At 38.2% G+C, this 23012-nt stretch overlaps 2 protein-coding genes across 3 annotated transcripts in view; one reads left to right on the plus strand and one right to left on the minus strand.

Annotated features, from left to right (window-relative positions):
- Positions 1 to 1094: 1094 nt before the first annotated feature.
- CEP55 (centrosomal protein 55) lies at positions 1095 to 13524 on the minus strand (the record flags this gene model as incomplete). The annotated part of the gene is made up of 8 exons (XM_079535637.1): positions 1095 to 1298; positions 3343 to 3468; positions 4246 to 4317; positions 6065 to 6375; positions 8301 to 8442; positions 8918 to 8983; positions 11598 to 11882; positions 13342 to 13524. 8 exons carry the CDS (start codon positions 13522 to 13524, stop codon positions 1095 to 1097), a joined length of 1389 nt encoding a protein of 462 aa, XP_079391763.1.
- A 2352-nt stretch (positions 13525 to 15876) lies between these two features.
- Positions 15877 to 23012, plus strand: part of MYOF (myoferlin) — a gene marked incomplete at both ends in the record, with an annotated part of 65830 nt that continues 58694 nt past the window's right edge. For both annotated transcript variants that reach the window (XM_079536075.1, XM_079536076.1), the window contains 3 exons: positions 15877 to 15964; positions 21493 to 21548; positions 22425 to 22516. In XM_079536075.1, the coding sequence (XP_079392201.1) occupies positions 15877 to 15964; positions 21493 to 21548; positions 22425 to 22516 (236 nt within the window). The remainder of the gene's footprint in view (positions 15965 to 21492; positions 21549 to 22424; positions 22517 to 23012) is intronic.

The following is a 23012-nucleotide window of genomic DNA, read 5'->3' on the forward strand; positions in this document are numbered from 1 at the left end:
ACCTGCAGCAGGCAAACTTATTTCATCTATAATACATAAAAGATCAGAATTTATTGCAGAAACCATGCTGAATATACAGCTGGGAATGGAGTACTAGCTGATTAATATGTTATTAAAAGACACCTAACCTAAAATTCTAAAATAGTTCAATAAGTGATTAAGGTCATTAGGTTGAAATGAAAAGCATGGTTATCCCAAATTTAAAAGATGTGAAATGAAGAGAATTTCCATCATGACAAAAACTTTAGGGTTCTGAAGCACAGTTTGCTTGCCAAATTGTCAGAGACAAAGATTAGCCTGACAGTCAGTGAAATTGAGAAGTGGTGACATAATTGTTGTCTTTCTTTAAGTATTAGCTTTTAACAACACTATGATGCAATATTACAATAGTAACTGGAAACAACTTTGAAAATACCCCTATATTTAAAAATAATGCTTAACCATTCAAGAGTAGGGAGAACTTTATGGGTCAGATGCACAAAGTAACACTGGCTAGCAATTCAAAACAGTACACCAGGGATAGATTTATCTTACAGTCTGTGTGCAGGTAATTTGCTGGTCTCAGCAAACCATAGAATTGTAAGAGAAGTTCATTTTTTTTAGTTTTTGCCTTCCAAGTAGTCCTTAATTTAATCATTCTCATGATAACAATGACTTAGACTTCACTACAGGTAAAATGAGGAAAATACAACAAACCCAGGTCTACAGTAGATTGAGAGAATTGTGCTGTGATCACAAAACAATAACACTCCATTTTCTGTCAGTTTCAAAACTGGATATGTCAAGTATTAATCCAACACAGTAGGTGCATTTTTACTGCTCTCATTTTTAATAGTGCAAAAAAAAAAAAAATCAGTAGTTTGCTCTATGAAAATAGCCCTAATTCTACAGATATTTCCATTTGCAAGCAAAAATACAATGACTATTTCCACAAGAGTCAAGTGGAAAATTTGATGCCAAATAAATTACTGTTTTCATTGAACAGAAATAGAAAGTCCTTCATTTAGCCTTCAAAGAAAAGTTTTACAAAAATATTTTGCCTTTTTAAACAGTATACTGGCAGTGCATAAAGAGCAAATAAGTCCATTTGGAGCTTAAGCTGTACAGAAATCAATATGCGCTAGTAATTCTCTGTGCTTGCTTGTTGGATACTGCGCTTTACATCTGGGACACTCAAGGAAACTTTCATCAAGGGGATTTGAATGTTTCTGGGAAGGACTACTATCATATGCTGCAATCTTCTCTTCAAATGCAGCTTGCAAATCTTGTGGTTCCACATGTCCAGACTCCTGGAGCTTCTGAAAAAGGAGAAGGTTTAGTGAAGAACTGGGGCATGCTTGAATGAGGTTCTGGTCATATTTGGTGGCACAAATTACATGTTACATACAGCACTAAGGACATAATTTTGAAGATGGCTAAATGCAGTTATGCTATTGCATTAATAGCAAGGGGCAATATGGGCCTGTTGAATAATTTTCATATGACATTTGAATTAGATTGCAGGTAGCTTTTCTGCAGGCTACTTAACACAGGCTTTCTACAACATCTCATTAAGTACAAGCAGATAAGATGGAGCACATCAATTACATTATAGCAGTATTTAACTTATATTCTTAGTTTGAAGTAGCTCTTCTCCTTCATGAACCACTGAAGGAAAACATGAGTCCTGTCACTTTAAACACTGTGCAGCAGCTATCAGAGTATTTCATAAGGTATAACAAAAAAGCCATGGCAGAAGCTATGACAGCAAGCTTCAAACTCACACATTATCATTGCTGATCTGCAGCTACTTGGCCATCTTACAACTTTCATACACATTCTAATTAAAAAGCCAAATTTCTGCACCCTAAATACTGAACAATGGAACATAACTTGCAGAAGTGTTAGTACTGCACATAGATCTTAATGCATTTTTGTCTACCTATGTAGGGTTGGAGGGTTGTGTATTGTTGTTGTATTCTTGAGGGGGAAGAAGCCTGACAGAAGGGAAGAATGAAGGAAATAAAGAACACTGACTGAAGCTTTCTTACAGCAGGACCACAAGCCTCATGAAAATCAAACACTGAAGACTGTATTTATTTTAGAAATTCCTTTGAAAGTTCTAAAAACATGCCATATATGTATTAGGGAATTCAACATGATTTACAATTACACCTACACTTAGGAAATCTCTCCTTTTTGCAAAGAATTCTTATCCAACAATCTTTCTAGCCATTCATAAAGTACCCCCCCCCTTAATCAAATGCACCAATCCGCACTACACAGGATGCTGCCTCTGCCTAATTTCCTTCCTAAACTCCTTAATTTTCCCTTCTCCACCTGATGCTATGAACTACAGTCTCTATGCATGAAGCTTTCCCTTAATGGACAACAGGACCCAACAGCTATCCATCCAACTTCTCAGCACAGGGAAACTGAACACTGCAGCCCTGCAGAAGTTTCAGCTGCTCCTGCAGCTGGATTTTCTAGTGGCCTCTGCTGGCAGCAGCAGCAACTATGAGACAGAATTCCTCTGATCTGCAACTTGTTAGTGGCTGTAGGATTTATCTTTTCTGTAAGCAGCAAGGCAGCCTCAAACCTGATCTAATGAAGGATACAGGCATGTAATTTTTTTCTTCTGAACCTCATTTAAATAAGTCCAGAACTGCAGACTCAATTCTATTCAGCTATCACAATTTTGCAAGACCATTAACAGAGTTCCAGGAACACCAACAGTCAAAATACATTTATGCTGAAGACTGAGGCAGTTCTGGATACAACAGAGCAAACAGATTAGTGGATTGCTTGATGTTTAATCTTTCCTTTTAAATTTCTGTTGAAACCAGTGGTGGAATCTAGGTGGCTTTCCTTGGGATTATATAAGTAGCAAGCAGAACATGGCCCGCAGACAATACTAACATCCCTTTTTATCTTAGGAGTTACACAGATCTTTCTGAAAATGGATGAATATTAGTAATCCATCCATTCCATGTAAGAGGTACAGGATAGGGTGTGGGGAGAGGGATTCAGCTGTAAGGGTTGTGCCTTGTTGACTAGCAGCAAGTTCAAGTAGAAGCATACTACACTCCTGTTTCTGTACAACAGACAAAACTAGAGATACATTGTGACAACACAGTTATGTTCTCTATTGAGGAACCTGACTATTCTGCACCTCCTTCTGCAGCATCACTTCTCTGTAACAGAATTTGTATTTAACTAGCTAATGTAGGGTTCTGCATCATTGGACTGCATAGTTAATGGATGTGAGCAACTACAGTGAATGCCTGATGACATGAACAGAAGACCTCCTGGGTGAGGAGTTGTTCATTTATGCAAAATTCCTGCAAGTTACTCAATACGTACCAGAGGTTCAAGACGAGTTATTTGCTCCCTAGCCTTGAACAATTCCTTAAAGATTTTGTTTAACTGATGCTTCAAGTTCTGGCGGTCAAGCTTCTCATTCTCCAAGTCTGCAGTGCATATTTGAATCTTGCAACCCCACAAAGGGAAAAGATGTAAAAGTAGAATTATCAAGAATGCGGTGGAAGGAGGGCAATTTTCCCTCTTTATGTATTTAAAACAAGCTTTACTTATAATCATATCCTAAAATACATTAAAATCATCTGTTGCTTTCATTTCAGTGGAATATGCTCAATTAATAATTAGAGGTAGAGTTAAAAGTTATTTTGATTGGAGGGTATTTCATCTGTCTCACACTCCTAAACTGAAGATTTTCTGGAAAAGCATATAGTGGAAGTTTACCCCCAGAAATGCCAGTTTCTACTCCATGATCTTTGTTGTAGCAATCTGAAAGGAAACTAAGGGCAACACTATACCACAGCTTAGCAAACATACAACATTTTCTCTCAAGGATTTAAGTGAGATCTCTTAAAACTTCCTTGAAAAAACAGAGAGCAGATGGCAATGCAGTTATTTGCACATTACAAGTTTCAATGAGCTGATTGGTTTTAGGATGTTTCCCAGACCTAATTTGAGGCTGTGCAGTATTTATTTGAAATAATGATTGTGCAGAAAGTAGCATTAGTTGCAGCCTCTTACAGATTTCCTCCAGAAAACACAAGAATTTTTAGAAGCACAGAGGGATCACCCAGAGATGCATATTAGTATCTATTATTACTTTAATATACTACTTATTCTTAAGTTTGAAGTATAATATGCACATAGACTTTCTAAAACAATTTAAGTATCAAATTCTTGAAAAAAAAAAAAAAAAATCAAGTCACATCCAAACATGTAACTGCATACCTGTTGTTCCAACAAAGCTATCCTAGTGTGTTCCTCCTGTTGCTTGAGCAATGATTTACGAAGAAGTTGTACCTACAAGGCAGAAAAACAAGCAATTTCCACGCACAGTAAGTTTAAGAAAAAATTCCCAAGGAGCAATGGAACTAAACTTTTGTATTCCAGTGCCAGCAGAAAACACATGCCTATTTTACAGCAGCCAAACAGGATTCAAATACCTCTCTTTCCCTGGGGAAACCCCCAGGAAAATGTTATTACGGTACAGAGTAGGGAAGAATGTAGATTGATATTTTACTGAATAAAAAAATAAAGAGGAATAAAAACCAACTGAACTTTCCCAGGTGATTGGCAGAACAGAAAAATACATGTATAAAAAAGCCTATGTAACACAACATGCTATTGTTTTTAATAAGCAGTTTAGCTTACTTTAAATAGAACTGAAAAGTTAGAAAATACTCAACTATAAGGCATTAACTAAATGCATTTATAAGATATCCTCCATTTACAGGACATACCAAACTTTTAAAATGAATGCTTTTGTTCTGTTGAAAAATTACGAAGTAACAGTTTACTATTAACCATTAATAACCACTATCTTGCATCTAGAGAGCTAGTCTGATATTCTAGTTTTAGCCTAGATCAATGCCTATTGATTTACATCTTACTTCAAATTTCGGCTCAATTGACCACCAAGTACAAAGTGTATCTTATTTGGATGACCTGAGTATAGTCCATAAAGAAGAACATGCCAGGTTCTCTTTATCTAAGAGATGGCCACGATCTCATGTCCAGAAGAAAGTTCTATTTAGCACCACAATGCTGACAGGAATACTTTAATTTACCCACTGTAGTTGTCCACGCAGGGAGTCCTTGTGACAACTCCAAACAAAACATAAGCACTGAATTATTTTTAACATTAACATACAACATAAGCTGTTTTTCCAACTCTGCTCAGCCAGATAGGTAGTGAAAAGTAATTGGGCTAAAGAAAAAGGAAGAGTCAAGAACTTCACATAATGGCTTAAATAACGTTGTTCATAAGTTACTCTCTGGGAAACAGGCAAGCCCTGCAAACAGTTAGAAAATGATAGAAAAGCAGCAGGTGAGGCAACAGCACAAGCCATGCATAACAAACAGCTTGCCTCACAGGCAACTTCCTGAGCTCCGTAATGAGTTACAGAACTCTTGTCATTGGTTTCTAACATAGTTGTCTCCAAGACAGCAATAGTTGAAGTTCCATCGCATCCCTTATCTACACATTGCTTTTCAGTAGTGAGATGCACTTTATAATGTTTTATCCCTGGCATAATACAGAAAACCGAGGATGGGATCTGAGGGGGGGAAAAAAGGAAAAAAAAACTGGTGTAGGCTGCAGCAGTCAGTTGGAGACGCTATCCAGGGAGATGTGTCTGTTTATCCAGTAAATGTTAGACTACAGCTAATAGTAAATACCAGTTACATTCCACTTTGGACCACAAAATAGAATAACATATTAAACTTGATTTTTTTTACCTTTTTTGTTCTCATTCACCAATAATCTTGAGGATGAAGCTTAATTAAAACCTGTGATCCATTCTCCTGCTCCATTTTGTGCCCCCACAGTACTACTGAAATAAGCAAACTCATGCTTAAATGAGTAAGTTTCACAAAACCAGATCACTGAACCAGTATGAAAGGATTCAGTTTTAACCACAAGGAGGATATGAGTATAGGTGAACACAAATAACGGTTATCAGACCAAGTGACAGTCTGTTCTGATGAAGTATGGCTTTCCAGCTGCCTTGATTCTTTGCTAATGATCTTTAGTTTTTAATTTGCTTACCTGAGATGAGAGATCTTCAGACTTTTTCTTTTCCTCTCGTAGCTGTAATTTAATACTTTCATTTTCTTGTTTTAGTATCTGTATTTTCTCTCCTCTAATTTTGTTTTCGTTTTCTTGATCCTTCATTTCAACAGATTGTGACTGCAGTAAAGCATTTAAGCTCATTATTTCTTGTCGCCTTTCTTCATACTTCTTTTTTAACTCATTAAGTTCACATTTCAACTGGGTTACAGTGCATCTTTCAGCTTCAAGATCACTCTTTGCATTTTCTAAGAGCTGATCATAATGTTTTTGCTTTTCTTGTAGATGTCCTTAATGAGATAAGGAGAGAATACACAAAAACACCTCAGAAGCAGAGCACCAAACTCTTGGTAGCATTTTGAAGCACGCTGATGTAAATTGACATTTTAGCATATTACACAGGTTAGATCATCACCAAACTAAATCAAAACAGCTTTATAAACGTCAAAGTAGTAACTATCCTTCTTTAAGGATAGTTACTGGAAAATAGCAACTTGGCTTCCATGTAGTGCTACAGCCACTTCCTTCACTAACTGTTATAGCAACATTACAGCATTTGTCCTGACTACACGAGCTGTATGGTCCCACTAATAGTTCTTATGCAGCATCATGCATTATACTGAAACATCAGAACAGAGATCAAAAGACACTAGAATCTCATGTTTCAATTTACACTCCTTAGTCAAGGTTCCATCATTACTTTCTCCCTAGAGACACCCTGGGGGGGTCTCTATAAGTTCTGCTCTATCACCACACAGAAATGGAATATCTGTTGTCTTCAAGTTGTACGTGATCACTTGTACATTGCTTTTAAAGGAAAAAGAAGTAGGTTTTTTGATGAAGAATGTCTGTTTCTTAGCTAACGACCTTTGCTTAAATCACTGTTCAAATAGTTCACGCTTCTCGACCCAAGAAAAAACTAACTAGGAAAAAGTGCTCCATAGAAATTCATAATATAAAGTACACCTAGAAGCAGAATAAAGAATGCTGTCATTCACAGTCCCTTGTGATTTCTGGTACTCAAGTTCTTGTCTTGTGTACTTCTCCTGTTGAAAATTTCCCTCATGTTCTTCAAAATGAAACTACTAAGGAAAGTTTCTTCCTTGAATGTTCAACACTCCCCACCTGATGCTAAGCCTTAAATTTATTAGCAATACTCCTTTACAGGGCAATGAGCTCTTCAGAGAGATGTCAACATTTTCCTTGGAAAAAAAACATTTTCAATTCATATAGCTAGCTTTTTAAGCTTTGATTTCTACTGCTCTCTATTTGCTCAAAGAGGAACATTCACTCTGTGCTTCTTGGCTGCTTTCATGACAAAGCTTTGACCATAGTAACTCTGATTACTTCATCTGGTGAGCTACTACAGGCTGCCCTCCCTCCAATACACTGTTCATAGACTCTTAAAGATTTAAAAAGTAACATTTCACAGTTTTCTGTAAGGTTACCAGCAGCAATATAGAAACAAAGCCACTGCATATTAATTACAAAATGGTAATTACCCATAGAACTATCCTCACCTGGAGTAATTACATGCCTATTTCTATATTTACCTTGCAGATCAGCTGCAGTATGAAACTGATAATTTGATGTGAAAAGGAAGCCAACTCCTTCTGGCTCTTCTGTTCAAAATTAATTTTATCCTACAAGCTGGTCAAGCATGACTCAAGTCAATCTGAATACATGCTACAGAGAAGGTGCTTAATGAGGAACTCCACAACATGGAAGTAAGCTAGAGGTAACCAGACCCATTATTGCAAAACATTTTGGACAAGTGTCAAAAACCTATCACAGATGCCAAATGTTCTTTATTCATCTGAACAGATCATGTCAGGCTTGAGTCATTTTTATAATATTTATTTTGAAAGAAACAGACTGATACACACCTAGCCAGTAAATTCTTAATGCTTTCTTTATGGAGGCTGTGTACTTTGAAGGATGGGAGATATGCATATATTTGCCTCGACACTTTCAGCAAGCAGAAAGGTAGCCAATAAACTGTCAAAGCTTTTAAAAAAAATGTTTAGTGAAGTAAATAGGAAAAAGAGGAAATGATCAGGTAACAACTAAAAAACAGGAAACAAAGAAATTCAGAAGTTTTACAAATAAAGCAAAATATTATAAAGAAAGTCAATGATCACTGCTTTTATAGGAAATGTATTTTACAGATAATTATGGTTTGGGTCATTCATGAAAAAAAAAAAAAAATCAATACCTTCTGCATTAGATTCTTTGGGTTGTTGCTGACTAACAGTTTCCAATCTCTGTTCAAGTTCCAAGATCCTTCCCAGCAGTCCCCTGACATATGCTTCACGTTGCTGGTCATACAGTAACCACTGCTGGTTTTTCTCAAGAGCCTTTGTGGAAAAAAAATAAAAAAGCCTCTAGTACTTCACCAGGTTTGTAAGTATTATTCACCTTGTTTCTTAACGAAAGAGGAAAAACTACATGTTTTACATTTGTTTAAAGAAAAGCTACTTAGTTTTCCTGCAAATTGCATTAATCTTTTCTGCATAATTAATAAAACCTTTCTTGGTGTTATTGAGCATAAGTTAAAAAAGCAGCAATATTAAATTCTGATTGGCTTGTTTACTGGAAAAGGGAAATCACTGAAAAATTTAATGAATTAACCTTTCGTTTGGTCAAATACAGTGGAATAAGCTAACACTACAACTTACAGTCTGATGTCAGATATCTTCTTAGCAGCTTTATCTGATAGTATCCTCTACCATACCCTCTGAGGTCCCATTCTAACCAAAAATATATATGGTGATCATTTACATTCTTATACAATACATGATTTTACATATAATGTTGTATAGGGGAACTTACATCTTTTAGCTGTTTTTCAACTTCACTAAGATTAGTTGGAGATCCAGGGCAGTTTATTACTGTTTCCTACAGACAAAGAGCAATCAATTAGCATTCTTTAAAATAGAAAAGCATATCTAGTTCTGTATAACTATTAATCCCAGGGTTAGCATAAGAGTAGTTTAAAATTTAAGATGCATTTATCTGACACTTGAATTAAAAAAGAAAATCTATGTTCTATTTTAAGAAGGAACTAAATTACATGGCAAAACATTACATAGATTTTTTTTTTTTTAAGTCTCCTGGAAAATACAGGACATATCTCAATTTAGTTCACTGAATAACAGTTACATTAAAACATTTCATAAAAACACCACTTTTGGTTGAACTTCTGTCTTGAGAGATCTGAAGGGTACAGGACAGCTTCTGAAGAACTCAAATATCTACAGTTTTTACTTAAAAAACAAAATGTAATTTTTTTCTATTTTCATGTCTTCATTATAGCAGTTTGACAATAAAACAGACCTATGGGAGTTCTTGGGGGAAGCCAGAGAACTTAAACATCTTTGAGATAACCATAGGATTATAAACGCTTGGAAAAGGATGTCTGCTCAGAACCATAAGGACATATGAGTTTCCCAAGGCCCGATCCACAGCAGAGCACTTGAAGTATGAGTTTCACAGTTCTTTAGCCCCATGTAGAACTGAGAATCTGCTAAACATTTAAACTTCTTCATAATATGTTGTTTATTCACTGTACAACAGAAAGCTTTTCAAAGTTGTGTAGATAAGCCAGAGGGAACTTGTAAGGACACAAATGGAGATTAGAAAAATGTAGTTGGATTTAGCTAAAGTATTCCTGTTTTTGCAGAATATGATTTAGAACAAGTTTCATGACTGAAAAATACAAGAGATTTTAAAGCTGGACACAATTATTAAAGCTCAGCTCTTTCTAATAGGATTTAGATTCACCACAACTGTTCAGATTCTTATTTCTGTAAATATTAGAACTTGTGCACCAGTGAAAACTGCACCACTTCAAGTTCTCATACAATTGTTCTTTCCACTTCAGAGTACACCTGCTGCTTGTGCATCACCTATCAGTTTTAAGAAACATTACTCAATTTGCTCTCAACTTTCTCAAAACATTCAAAAGAAAGTCTAAGAACATTTTTGTCCTCTACTAATATATCTAATCTGGCAATCAGAATCCAATTTATAACAGTGCAAAATGCCTTCCCTCGGGCTTCTTTTATGACCAGTTGCAAACAAGTTATTTTAAAATAAGAGTGTAATTTTCTAGCATTAGAAAAAAGCCTGCTGAACACTTACCTCACTGCTGAGGTAAGTAGTAATTACTCTTTAATTCTCCTGTTCTGTACCTCAGATTGAAAGATACACTTCCTGCTTAAAACTCCTTAACTGAGAACTGAAGACTCAGTACAGAAAGGAAGTGGTCATCCTTCAAAATCAAGCTACAGGATTCTTTACTTTTTTTTTAATGACCTATTATCTTGGTATGCCACTAAATCTTTCTGCAGAGTCAGAATATTATGTGTATTAGAATATTATGTGCTCTGCCACTGAACCGTAACTTTGTGCTGCCTGTAGGATACTATGCTAGATGCAATAAGGAAAGTCCACACAAAACAACTTACTGTTCAGAGTTGCAGTCCTGCTATTGCTGTGCTACAAATCCATGCAGTGATTACTAGACAAATAAATCCATTGACAGGGACAGCATAAAAGCCATGCTGAATGAATGCAAGTTTAAAATTTTCTCCGAAACTCTTCAGTGCTTTGGAATTAGGCATAATACCGCTAGATGTAATGTGTTTATTTCCCAAAATACATATTTGTATTCCACTGAATAGTGCAGTATTATAATTGAAAATGAACAGATTAAACGAACCACCAACTTAACATATTTGTTAAAAGCTGAATTTCTAGAAATTGCTCAACTCCATTATATAGCTTGGAGAGCTAGCACCATCTACAGGTTGCAAGCTGAAAGAGACTTGAAAGGAGCTGCTTTCAAGTACTGAATCCCATGTGCCCCCTACTGAGACAATACTGAATTTTCTGTAGAGCATTGTAATAGGTGAAAAAACAACCAGAGCGAACAAAATGCATTCGTAAAAGTAACAAAGTGCCTGACACCACAGCTATTAACGAGTTTAAATGGAAAATTACTCTATCTTCTGTTACACTGAAGTATTTTTCATGCATTATGCCATGTTAACCAAGAATAAATGAAGATTTACAAGAGTAGAGAGGAGAAAGGTATTCTCTCCATTTACCCTTAGTTAAGTAGGTGGGGAGTTTAGCATTCCTTTAAGGCCCCATGCCTATTCCTGCTGCCTTCCCACCCTGATTACTCATTGAGCACACAAATCCATGGAGGCTACACTGTCTGCTAAAGCAATAGCAGGTGAATCCATACCATACCACCAGTCATACCTGCCTGCGCAAGGAAAAGAGGTCATGGCAGCACAGAAGTCTTCCCAGCTGTGCTACCAGAAGTTGTACTTCCTGACTTATTTAGTGTTCAGTCTGGATGCCACCTGCTGTGTTGTATGCTGAAATCTTATATGAAGACTTGTAAGATTAAAAATTGCATTTTATAACAAATAAAGGTGCTCAATGAGTTAAAATTGCAAGTCTAACCTGTAAACAATTACTATATTTCCTTAATGCTTACCTGGGATGCCTTAGAACTACCAGTTCTGTTTTCAATCTCAGAACATTTCACAGTAATAGTGGATAAATTACATTTTAATTGGTTCATTTCTTCTGACAGAGAACTAAGTAACAGTTCTCTCCTTTCTGCTTCCTTCATTTTTTCTTCTAGTTGACTGTGTAATAAGGAGACTTCACTGTTCTTGTTTTTGGACTTAAGTCTGTCTCTTAGGTTTTGGATTTCTTTGTCCTTCTCTCCAAGAAGATGGTTGTATTTTTCTTTTTCTTTTTCAAGACAAAGAATTTTCTGAATGAAACAAAGAATTGACACAGAGGAGAAAAAAATCTGTATATATAGCAATAACATTAGCAAATGCACAGCAGTTTAAGATATTCACTTTGAAACATTCTCCTCACCTTTAGTTACCTGAGAATATTACTATTTTAGTAAAACAGACAATGCTACAGCAACCACCTGAAATATTTCAAATGATTGTAAGTCTATAGCAGGTGAATCAAGAAAATAATGCAGAGAACTACATTTCACAGACTTGGTAAGCAGCTTTGCTTACGAATACAAATCACTATGGTGTATGAGCCTTAGAGAATAAATATTGTAAGCACTCTAGAGCATTTCCAATTCAAAAAGAAGTTAATACTTCTCTTAACATCAGTAAGATATTAAGCAGTTTTTGAGGAGCAATTGAACTTTTTATATAAGTTAAGGCAACAATTACTCAACCTACAAGAGCCTAATAGAGCTTTCAGGAGAAAAATGCTATTTTTTTTCATAAGTTACCTAGCATTTTAGTTTAAAGATCTAGTAAAGAACATTTTGCTTCCCCCCCACATTGACTTTTAGGTAGGCTTCTAGCGCAGTAAATTCTTGAATAGCATTAGAATTTTGAGATACCTCAGAGCTAAATTTCACAGAATCACAGAACTTGTAACAATAGCAAGTAATTCCCCACAAGAAATATTGAAGCTGAAATCCTATAAGTGGCTATCAAGTCATTACAAGGTGGCAGAGAAACTTGAAGCATTCATGTTTTATAAGACCTCAGGGAGTGGTTTATGACCACAGTGACCACACCCAACACTCACTGAAACTAGAACATTGATGCCTAATGGTATACTTAAGTATACCTATAATTGTCCACATGTAAACTAGTAGCTAGCTATTAAGTAACCAACATTCAGCAAACAGCATACTCCACCACACACAAGAAATACACAATAGGAATTTGCCATGGCAATGAGCCATAACTAGTACTTAAACTAGCATCAGAACTGACACTACAGCACAGACACAGCAAAACCATTATGAAGAAGTAGCCCAGAAATACTGTGCCTGGCCCGTTAAGTACATTCCTTGAGAGTCCACTGAAAGTTTCCCAGTGTTTTTGGAAAGCCTGACAGCACCACACATCAAGCATAACTTCTTTCTCTGCAGTCACAGGTTTACCTTTAATGGACTACAAGACATGGAAGTAGCAGTGTTTTAGTTTTTGCTCTGAAATGAGTGTAGAATAACAACATGAGGAATTAGTTACAGTTTTATTTACCCATGGATGAGAAGGTGCTTGGCAGCCTCGTTCATGCAAAGGACCCGATGCATTCAGGTCAGCTGGACACACCAGGGCAGGACCAAACAGACTCAGTAGTGCTCCGGCCTCGAGCCTTTATATTTAACAATATAAAAGACTATCTGCTCAGTCATCACGGGGAAATAATTGATGACAGAAGCGTCACAGCGCATCCCTCACCTCCAGCAGCCGGCTCCGCTCCGGCTCCTCTGCTCGGCCCTTGCCTTTGGCGATTTCCTCCAGGGATTTTCTTAGGGCTGCATTCTCCTGCTTGTACTTCTCGAGATCGCTCTCTAGCCTAGAGCTACCGGACTTTAAGCCCCATTTGCCAATAATGACGCCCTTGGCCGTCTTGGAATTCATTTTCCAGCGCCTACGCAGACCGTTCCCCCTAGCAGGACCTCTCCCGCAGCTCTGAGGGAGCTCAGACGACACAGGGCTCTCAGCTCTCGCAGAGCCCCACACCCGCAGCACGGTTCCCCTGCGGCGGAACCAGGCGGCCCACAGACCCGGGCAGCACAGGGCAGCGGCCGCCCCACCCAGTCCCTGCTTCGCTTCCGGGAGTTTGAATGCCGCGGCTGCGACATCGTCACTTCCGCCTACGCCGCCTCACAAGTGAAGCGAGAGCTACGGCGTCCCCCAAGGGTTAAAATAGAGCGGCGGCGGGGATTGACGAGCGCTTCTGCGGGGGCGGGGCGAAGGGGCGGGGCGAAGGGGCGAGGCTGAGGCGCACGTGCTGCCCTGGGCCAGGTGGCCGTTAATGGCCGGTCATGCGCTGCTGCGGGCTTGAGAGGAGGCTCCCCATTGGCTGCCGCGGCAGTGGCAGAGCTGCCTGGCCAATACGGTGGGGCCTTCTGCTCACCCCGTGTTGCCCCAGGTCTTGCACTCACACCTGGCCGCAGTGAGGCGAGGCTTCATTTGGCTGTACCAGCACACCTGGAGCTGAGCTGAGTAGGGTATGCTGCTGGTTGTTTCTCTTGTATAAAGTCATAATTAATTTTTTGCTTAACGGGATTTTTTAGTTTGTAATGAGAAGGTGGTTTTACAATGTGGGCTGGTGACAGGTGTGCACTCCACGTGCTGCTTGTTAAGCGTGGCTGTCCTGCTCTGTGTGAGGCATTCAGACAGGAAGGTGAGTGGCAGCCAGGAGGGCTAGAAGGCTTAGAGTAGTGCTTATCCAAGTTCTTTGAGTCCAGTTAGGGCTACAGTCCTTCTGTTCTCATCACCTTTCCTGAATGTGCCATGTTGCATTGCTTCTTTTCTCTTGGATTCCTCACCGCTACCTAAAATCTAGCCATCTTCTCTCTGTAGCTGCCTGAAAAGAAGTTGTGGTGGAGGCAGGATGGGTTGGTGTCTTCTTCCAGGTAGCAGCAATAGGAGGGGAGGTAATAGCTTTACGTTTCACCAAGGGAGGTTCAGGTTGGATGTTAAAGACACATTTCTCCTCAGAAATGGTGGCGATGCACTGGAACGCACTGCTTAGGGAGGTGGTGGGGTCACTGTCCATGGAGGTGTTCAAGAAACGTGTTGCTGTGGCACTGATGGACATGGTCAGTGGGGGGAGGGTGGGGGCTGGTGTTGGACTTGGTGATCTTAGAGGTCTTTTCCAACCTTAGCAATGCTGTGATTCGTCTGAAAAAGGAAGCAAGTTTCATACCAGCTTCAAAAATAATAAGTTACAGGTAGTTCCTGTGGGTCCCCACATAAAAACTCGGTTGACCTTTGTGGAGGACTCATTCTGTGCTGTTTTGTTGGCTGCCCTCATCTCCGCTTAAAAAACACAGATTTTGCAGAAGTAGCATGAACTACTTCTTTTTTTACATCTGGCTCATAGCTGAGAAAAACTATGATAAAACTGAGGATGGGGTAACTTGGAGCAAAGAGTTCTTGTTCTTGCCAAGCAATTTTTAGCAAGATTTTTTTTAGTGGAGTTTACTGCATGTGTTTGTGTTTAAGATATAGGCCTCCAATACACAGGGTCTCATTGTCTTGGTTGTTCACTGCACATATTTGCTTAATTCTTGTACAGTTTTACTTATGACTTCTGGTCATGCCTTTTTGAGATATCTACTAAATACGTTGCATTAAATGCAGCGAAGGCAGTAGCTTGGCACATCCTTCTTGGCAAAGTTCAGGAATCGCCTGCACAACGCACGGTGTGATTTTGGGTGGCCGTGTGTGGAGGCAGCAAGTGCGCTGCGTGCTGCTGCTGGGTCCGTTCCAAGCGCAGCTGTTGTGCGGCCGATCCTCGTTGGGCGCGCGGAGATCCCGCAGCTGGCAGCAGGGGGCGCGCGAGGCCGCGGGGCCGTCCGGTCGGACTGCGAAGTTCTAAAAAGGAACGGAGAAAAAGCTGCCATGGAATGCAGTGCCTTGGTGTAGAGACAGATGCGATGCATCCTGACTGCTGGAGTTACCTTGAATACGTTGCTCATGCTTGCCTTGGTTACTGATGCGCACCGAAAAATCTGCCCTTTCTGTCGCTGGATCTCACCAGTCAGATCTCCTTTTGTGCAAAAAAACGCGGCGCTTGGTGTCAATTTACAGGCATTGAATTTGTCATAGCCTTCGGGAGCAGTTCGTCATAGACCCACCCCGAGCTCCGGCCGTGCCGTGCCATTCCCTGCCGCCTCTTCCTGCTCGCGCTGCCGCCCTGAGCTGCGCCTGGGAGCCCGCAGCTTACTTACGTGGCTCTGCGTTCAGTGACGGCTCGGAGCGATGCTCCGGGTGATCGTAGAATCTGCGTCCAATATCCCCAAAACCAAGTTCGGGAAGCCAGATCCGATCGTTTCCGTTGTTTTTAAAGGTAAGGAAAGCTGTCATACGCAGACCTCCCTTCTGAACGTTTAAGGATAGTGTCCTGTATAAGAGTTAGAAAATCTGTAAAAACACGTTTGCATGAAGTTACTTCTGATGTACTGTTAGGAAAAACTTTAATTAGAGAACCTGAAGTTACCTGCGTGGGTTGCACTTGGGTGGAGTGCACTGCTTTTTTCCTGCACTTCTGTCGTGGGATGCAGATTATGGGCTTTTGCAGAAGATGAGCCCTTTGCTTTAAAACCCAGCCACATTGCAGAGATTGATTTTTAATTTTGATATCTAAAAGTACCCTCTGATCAATCACTCCTTTATTTTGCAGAGCTGTTGTCCACTAGCAGTGCCACTGTTGCAGCACTGTATCTTTAGTTGTTGACTTGTTTATTGCCATATTACCAGTATGTAAAAGAGCAGTACGATTACTGAAGATGCTAGGGTAATTTTTTTAACAAGATGATTTGCACTTGAAATGTTTCAATTTTGAGACTATTTAATTTAAAGATGAAGAACGGATACCACATTTTGCATTTTTAATGGCTAGATGCATCTGGGACGGGGAGAAAACTGGTATAATTAGCATTTACATGTAATATATGAAAACTGTATGTTTTAACTATTGCCATCACTCGTAATATGTGAAGTTTACTGTGTTTTATTATTTGTTTTGCCATGTGTTTTATCTATTGCTATCATTTCCTCTCTTGTCTTGACTAAAGGAACTTGATTGCAAATATTGATTTATCTTAAAGGTATAGAAACCCTGCAGAAACCAACTATTTTGGATTTTTAGATGAAACTGTGGCAAAGTTATCTGGTTTTCTAACTGCCCTGAAATGAGAATGGTATTTCTTAAAGCATGAAGTCATTAATCATTGAAAGGGCTTACTGCCTTCAGAAACCAAGTATGAAATCATGACATTTTGCTGGAGGCTGGAATAGAAAGAGACAGTGGGTACTCAGTATCTTAACTTCCAAAATAAAAAGTTTGCAGATTCTTTAGCACTAAAAAGACATGATATCATTCCATTTCCTTTTTTTTGCTCCGTGTTCTCAAGTTTGTCTTGGATTTTCAATGTGTTAGGGCTGAGCCTGTCAAAGGGGCTATTCATATTTTCAGCTTCTTTTTCTTCTCTTTGCTTTCTTGTGTCAATTTTGCCTTTCTGTGTTACTTCTGTTCCTGTAGTTCCATACTATAGAACTACCTTGTTCCTTCTCTTCTTTTGTACCTCAAGTGTCTGTTTAAATCCTGCCAGTGATCTGCTGTTCTTACTACATTGTCTAACACAATTCAGTTGTACTTAGTAAATATAATTTTCAGAATTCGCTTATTTACTTATTTTGGTATTGATGTTAGTACCCTAACACAAGAATTTTGTGACAAATATTAAAGGAATGAGTTTACTTTTGTACTTTATGTTCTGTAGTTGGCATTATTGATATTCACAAACATGGTCAATTATTGTCTTCAATTTAACCTCACAATTTTGGCATTTAATTTATCCTTATACCTGCCACTTCTCTTTTATGTCATTGCATTACCTAGCAGAGGTCAGCATTTTGGCTTTCTGAGCAGAGTTGTGTAAGGTGAGCAGTGTCAGGCTCGTGTGGGCTGTTGAGGAGCTCTGCTTTAGTTTGCAGTTGAAGTAGCTGGTTGCTGAATGCGAAGAAATAGGGATCATATCTGAAATACCTTGAACTTCTGGCTCTTTATTGAGATGTTTTATGCACAGCCAGTTCCCCCACACCAGTTTCAAGTTCATGTCATTAAAATGTTGCTTTTTCCTTAGCTGTTTCAGACTTCAGCTTTCCATAGCCTTTGCTGGTGTCAAGGTTCAATGATTTTTAGATGATTTCTCAGTATCTTTCAAGGTTAGATCTTTACAGCTGTTATTGTGAAGAAAAGGCCATGGCCCTACAGCTACTACTATGGAAGTAACTGAGAACGCTTGGTGTTAACCTGCATACATTACTGTAGTTTTATCTGTTATTCAATAGACTTCATCAGTACTTGTGTATCTAAGCTAGTTATAGACTATCTAGTGCCAGCACAATTAATAAAGTGGTGCCAAGTACATATAAAGAGGAAATAAGCATCTGTTTTCATGGGATGTTTTATTTACAACAAAGACTTTTTGTGTAAGCATTTGACATTTTTTTGCACATTTCTATTCAGTCCAGCGGGTTGGAACATTTCATTTATTTACCTTACGATCAGCTCATTGTTCAAAGAGAGCTACGCCCCGAGAGTAAACCAGTATGGCCATCTGGAACTGGCTGCTGTTGCTGCGGAATTCTGAGTTTGTTGTTATTTTATGCAAGATAAATGATTTGTCAAACTAATGAGAAAGTGTTGTCGTTTGCTGAAGTGGCAGGAAGTGATAATGATTATGTCAGTATTATTTTTTTTTCTTGTTAAATATGTTGAGTTGGAAAAAAATATGTAAGATTCGTCTTTGGAAGCAAAAATTGATGTAATTGCTCATATGTGCAGTCAGGTCTAGGACTTTTAATACATTGTTCCCTCCTTTTGACTGTCATTTATCTTTATTCATTAAAAACCGCCATGAAACAGTATTCAGTTTAACTGGGCCTGTCTGAATATGTCATCTTCCACTTGTGGCTAATCTAAGAGCTTTCCAGCAGATCCGCAGCCATTTATTGGTTCGTATTTCAGTGTGCAAAAGAAAGGTCTATTAGAATGTAATGATTCACAAAATGTATATCTTCTGTTTTGCAGAGATTAAATAACATTCATTTTGTGGCTTTTGGAGGTCTGTTCTGCTTGGCTGGCTCTGTTTCTACTACTGTGAAATCTTAATTCTTCATTAACAGCAGTTCTGTGGAAAATGAGGTGTAGTGGATTGTGATGCTCTTTTGAATCTCAGGATTAGGATTGTTTTAGCAGATAATGTTTGCTTCTGCTATTCCCCACGCGCTGAAGTTGTTAAAAACACCAGCTGTTGTAGGGGTTGTAAACGCAAGTGTAAACGCATTGGTGTTTTGTAGTATTGTGATTGTCTTTCTAATGATGGAACAGTTGTTGTTTAAACAGCTCATCTTTGAATGAATCTTTTAAATGCTGTCATCTCATTGACTTATCACAAAGTTCTTTTTGCACTGAAATGTTTTCAGTGAAGAATGAACAACCTGCAGTAGCATAGTGCCTTTCTCCAGATAAAGCAAAGAAAGATTTCTTCTGTGGTATCAGGAATGCCGTAGTTACTTTTTAAGGAAACAAACAGGTGGAGTGTCACATTCATATCCATTATCATTTCTTACTCTTATTTCTTGATAGGACCAAGCTAAAAATGATGACAGGCCCCATCTTAGAACATACTGTGAGTTGCATTATAGTCTTGGCTGCTGTAAGTGGGTTTGTTACCAGTAGAAGAGGACAGACTGAGAACTTATAACTGGGCTGTCCATCCTATCCTGCTTGGCAATAACGTGTTTAGCAAGGTAACTTTGGTGGGAAGAAGGTGTTTTTCTTACAGTCTAAAGAGAAACAAACAAACAACAAAAAAAAAGCAGTACATTATAAGAATGGTAATAAATAGAAAGTTTGCAAAAAAGAAGAAAGTGGAGAAAATATGTGACTAAGAAATATAAATGCTACGCTCAGACTGACTAAAATTGCAGCAGAACACCAATGTATGCACTGCTTCCCAGTGTTTTTCATCCAACTTTCATATAAATGCACAACACAAGATGTTTTCTCTTAGAACAGTCTAGGATATGCATACAGGTAGTGGAGAATTGTAAATCTCACTTTCTTGTTTTTATGAAAAGTGATAGTCCAGAGTGGGAATACTTTACTCCCTGTCAGTAATTGTCTTGCCTGATGTTAGAGGCAAGGCATTCCTCACATTACAGAGTTGCATTTGAGCTTAGACAGGGATTATAGGACTTTTATTTGTTAGTTCTCTCAGGATCTGTGATTCAGCGTCTCCTTTGCAAACAGCTGCAACTGTTCCTTTTTCCCCTGGCGCTGAGAACATCTTTTCCCTGGCTCCAATTCGTAGGAGGTCTTCAAGTATCAATTCCAAGCCACAGGCATTTTAGGATATCCAGATTTCAAAATGCTTTGTCTTTTATTAGATAACGTTTTTATATTAAGTGGATTTCCCTTATTAGCATGGTATTTAGTTCCTTGTTCTGAGTCTGAAGCATAGTAGGTTATGAATGCTCTTTCCTTGGTGGTGTGATGTGAGTCAATATCCTGTATGAATTGTGGACAATTCCTGTTGCATAAATGCAAGTCAGTTCTCGCAATTTACATTATGGGATGACTTTTTTTTCCCAGTACAGTACACTCATCCAACAGAAGCAGTCACTGCAGGCTTCTGCTTGTATAGTGTGTATATGAATCTGCCCATATGGCATATCTTTGCTCTTGCTTCCCAGACCTTTACGGAGTTTTCCTGGGAAAGTACAGACATAACATGCAAGTAGTAAGTGTCACCAGCTTTACTGTACTTCTTTAACTCAAAGTCTGTCTAAAATGTAGGCTTCTTGAGATGGCTGAGCATCTGACGGATCAGCAGCTAGGATACTGACTTTGCTGAGATGCACATATATGTTAACACTATTATATGGCATTTCTCTTTAGAGATCTGCTTGATTGCTGGTATTTTTCTGTACTCCCAAGTGCTATGTCAAGACATCTTTTCCAGCAGAGCCGTATGCCTGCTAAAACTTTAACTATTACTTGCTTTGAACCTTCTGTAACAACAGAATTGTATTTCCCTTTCTTAGGGGTGAGGGGGCCTGCAGAGGGCCTCTGCAGCAGTTAGTTGTAGTATTCCTGGCCAGAGAAGGAACTTGAAACACCACAGTCTAAGAAACTGACAATTCCTCTTGCATTTGTAGGTTAAGCAAGTGCAAATTTTACTATGAAGTATTTGTTAATAAAGTCATACATGTAACCTCTGAAAACACTTGATCTCTGGAAACCTCTTTTTTTTTTTTTTTTTCTGGAAGGACTGTTTCCTCTTAAATGCAGATTTACTTCTGCTAATACTTGCTCATTTAAAGCAGAAAATGCTGACAGTTTAATACCTTAAGATTTTTTTTTTCAAGTGATGCTGTTTCGGAATTACACTGTTGTGTAATACAGATTTGGTATGTGTGCAACCTGTTGCCTTAACTAGTAAAGTTCCTTCCCATGAGGTCACCACATAGGTGTCTCCAGGCTTTTTAGTCTGTGTTATTCCATCAGTACTGAACTTGTGCTCAAAAGTCACAAAAGATAGAAGTACCTAAACAATAATTTTACTTTATGGGAATAGGTCTAGCCATGCTTAAACAAAACAAAATAAAAAGCCTCAGCAACCTCTAAAATTGCCCAGGAACATTGTTTTTTTGACTGAAAGATGTGCAGATATTGGAAGGGGGCAGAAAGAATTGAAAAATTTGGTTTAACGCTCAAGTTTTTTGTTTTGAGAAATCAAAGGAAAAATTTTGGTACCAGTAATGCCTTAGTGAAATCAAATGATCATTCTTTATTTGTCTTTGCAGATGAAAAAAAGAAAACAAAAAAAATTGACAGTGAACTCAATCCTGTTTGGAATGAGGTAATTTTAATTTGATTTTTATGATACAAAATGCTTATAAAATTTGAAAGTCAGTTTCTACAGTTGTGAATATTAGATGCTGGAGCTAATGAATGTATGTTCTTAAAAGGTGTTAGTAAATACAAGTGAATGGGTTCATCCTGTGCCACATACTATAATGCAGTAAATAATGATTTTAGGTAATGTAAATGAGTATCTGGTGAGTTTGTGGCACGTGGTTGGTATTCTTTTTCTCCTTACTTAGGACCAAATTATATTCAGCCCTTCAGTACTGTATACGAGTGTGTAATTGGATCCTTTATGATATACTAGGGAAAAAAAAAAAAAACAAAAAAACAACAGAATGAATTGTAAACTGAAGTTCCTTGTGGTTTATGCTATGGTTGCTATTTTGCATCTTCAGTAATATTTTTCTTGGGGAAATTTTTTTTTTCTTTTTTTTTTTAAACAGAAATTAAAGCTAAAGGTTGTTCTTTGAATTTATAACATGTAAGAAAGGGAAGCTTCAAATATCTGTGTAAATTCAACAGCAACTGACTTCCTCCAGATTTGGAGGGGAATTGTACCTGACCTTATAAATAATGATAAACTACTTAGTATGGCAAAGTGGAACTGCAAAAGATGGTGTCTAAAAACTAAACAATTGAGTTCTTTCTCTGCATTGTTAATAGAAAGCAGCAACTCAGTGTTCTCTGAGCATGTTCCAAGATTTCAAATTCTGCTTTTGCAAATGCCAGTTCATACTTGTATATCTCTAACTAAATGCAGAATTTATTTCTGATTAATTTTACTGTATATACTGCTCTGCTGTTAATTACCTTATATATAACTTGTAATATGATTTAGTTTTGTTACTACTTTTTTTTTTCCCCTCAGATTCTTGAATTTGACTTGAAAGGAATCCCTCTGGATAATTCATCTTCCCTGGCAGCTATTGTGAAGGATTTTGAAACCATTGGACAAAACAAGTATGTGCTTTTTTGCAGCATTAAACACAACTTTTAACATAGAAGTCTAGGAAACAATTAAAACTGATAGTTGCTGCAGAGAAATGATGTGTGCAATTCAGTGTTTTCTGACGTAATAACTACTTTTAGCCTGTAAGGCAGCATGTTTCCCATCCCTCACCCATTGGATTGTTACTGTGAAAAAAGTGCCAGCTTAATTTTAGAAATTCTGAAACTAAGTCAAAGCTGTTTACGGCAGAATTTTGTTAAAATTCAGACCCCTGTGGCTATTACTGCCATTTGAAAAGCACAGATACCGTGATTCAGTCAGTACTTCCTTGTAGTTAAGGTTCTCGTAAGTAGACTTCTGTCACTTCGGATACCTGGAGCAGGTCATTATCTTGCAGAAGTGTGCAGTGCAGTACCCAAAACTACTATACTTAATAAATTTCCAAAAATTAGCCCTGAAGAAACTAATGCTGTTAAAAGCTCTTTATTTAAAATCTCCGTAAGATAC

The sequence above is a fragment of the Tetrao urogallus genome, assembly GCF_951394365.1.
Source record: "Tetrao urogallus genome assembly, chromosome: 5".
NCBI lineage: Eukaryota > Metazoa > Chordata > Aves > Galliformes > Phasianidae > Tetrao > Tetrao urogallus.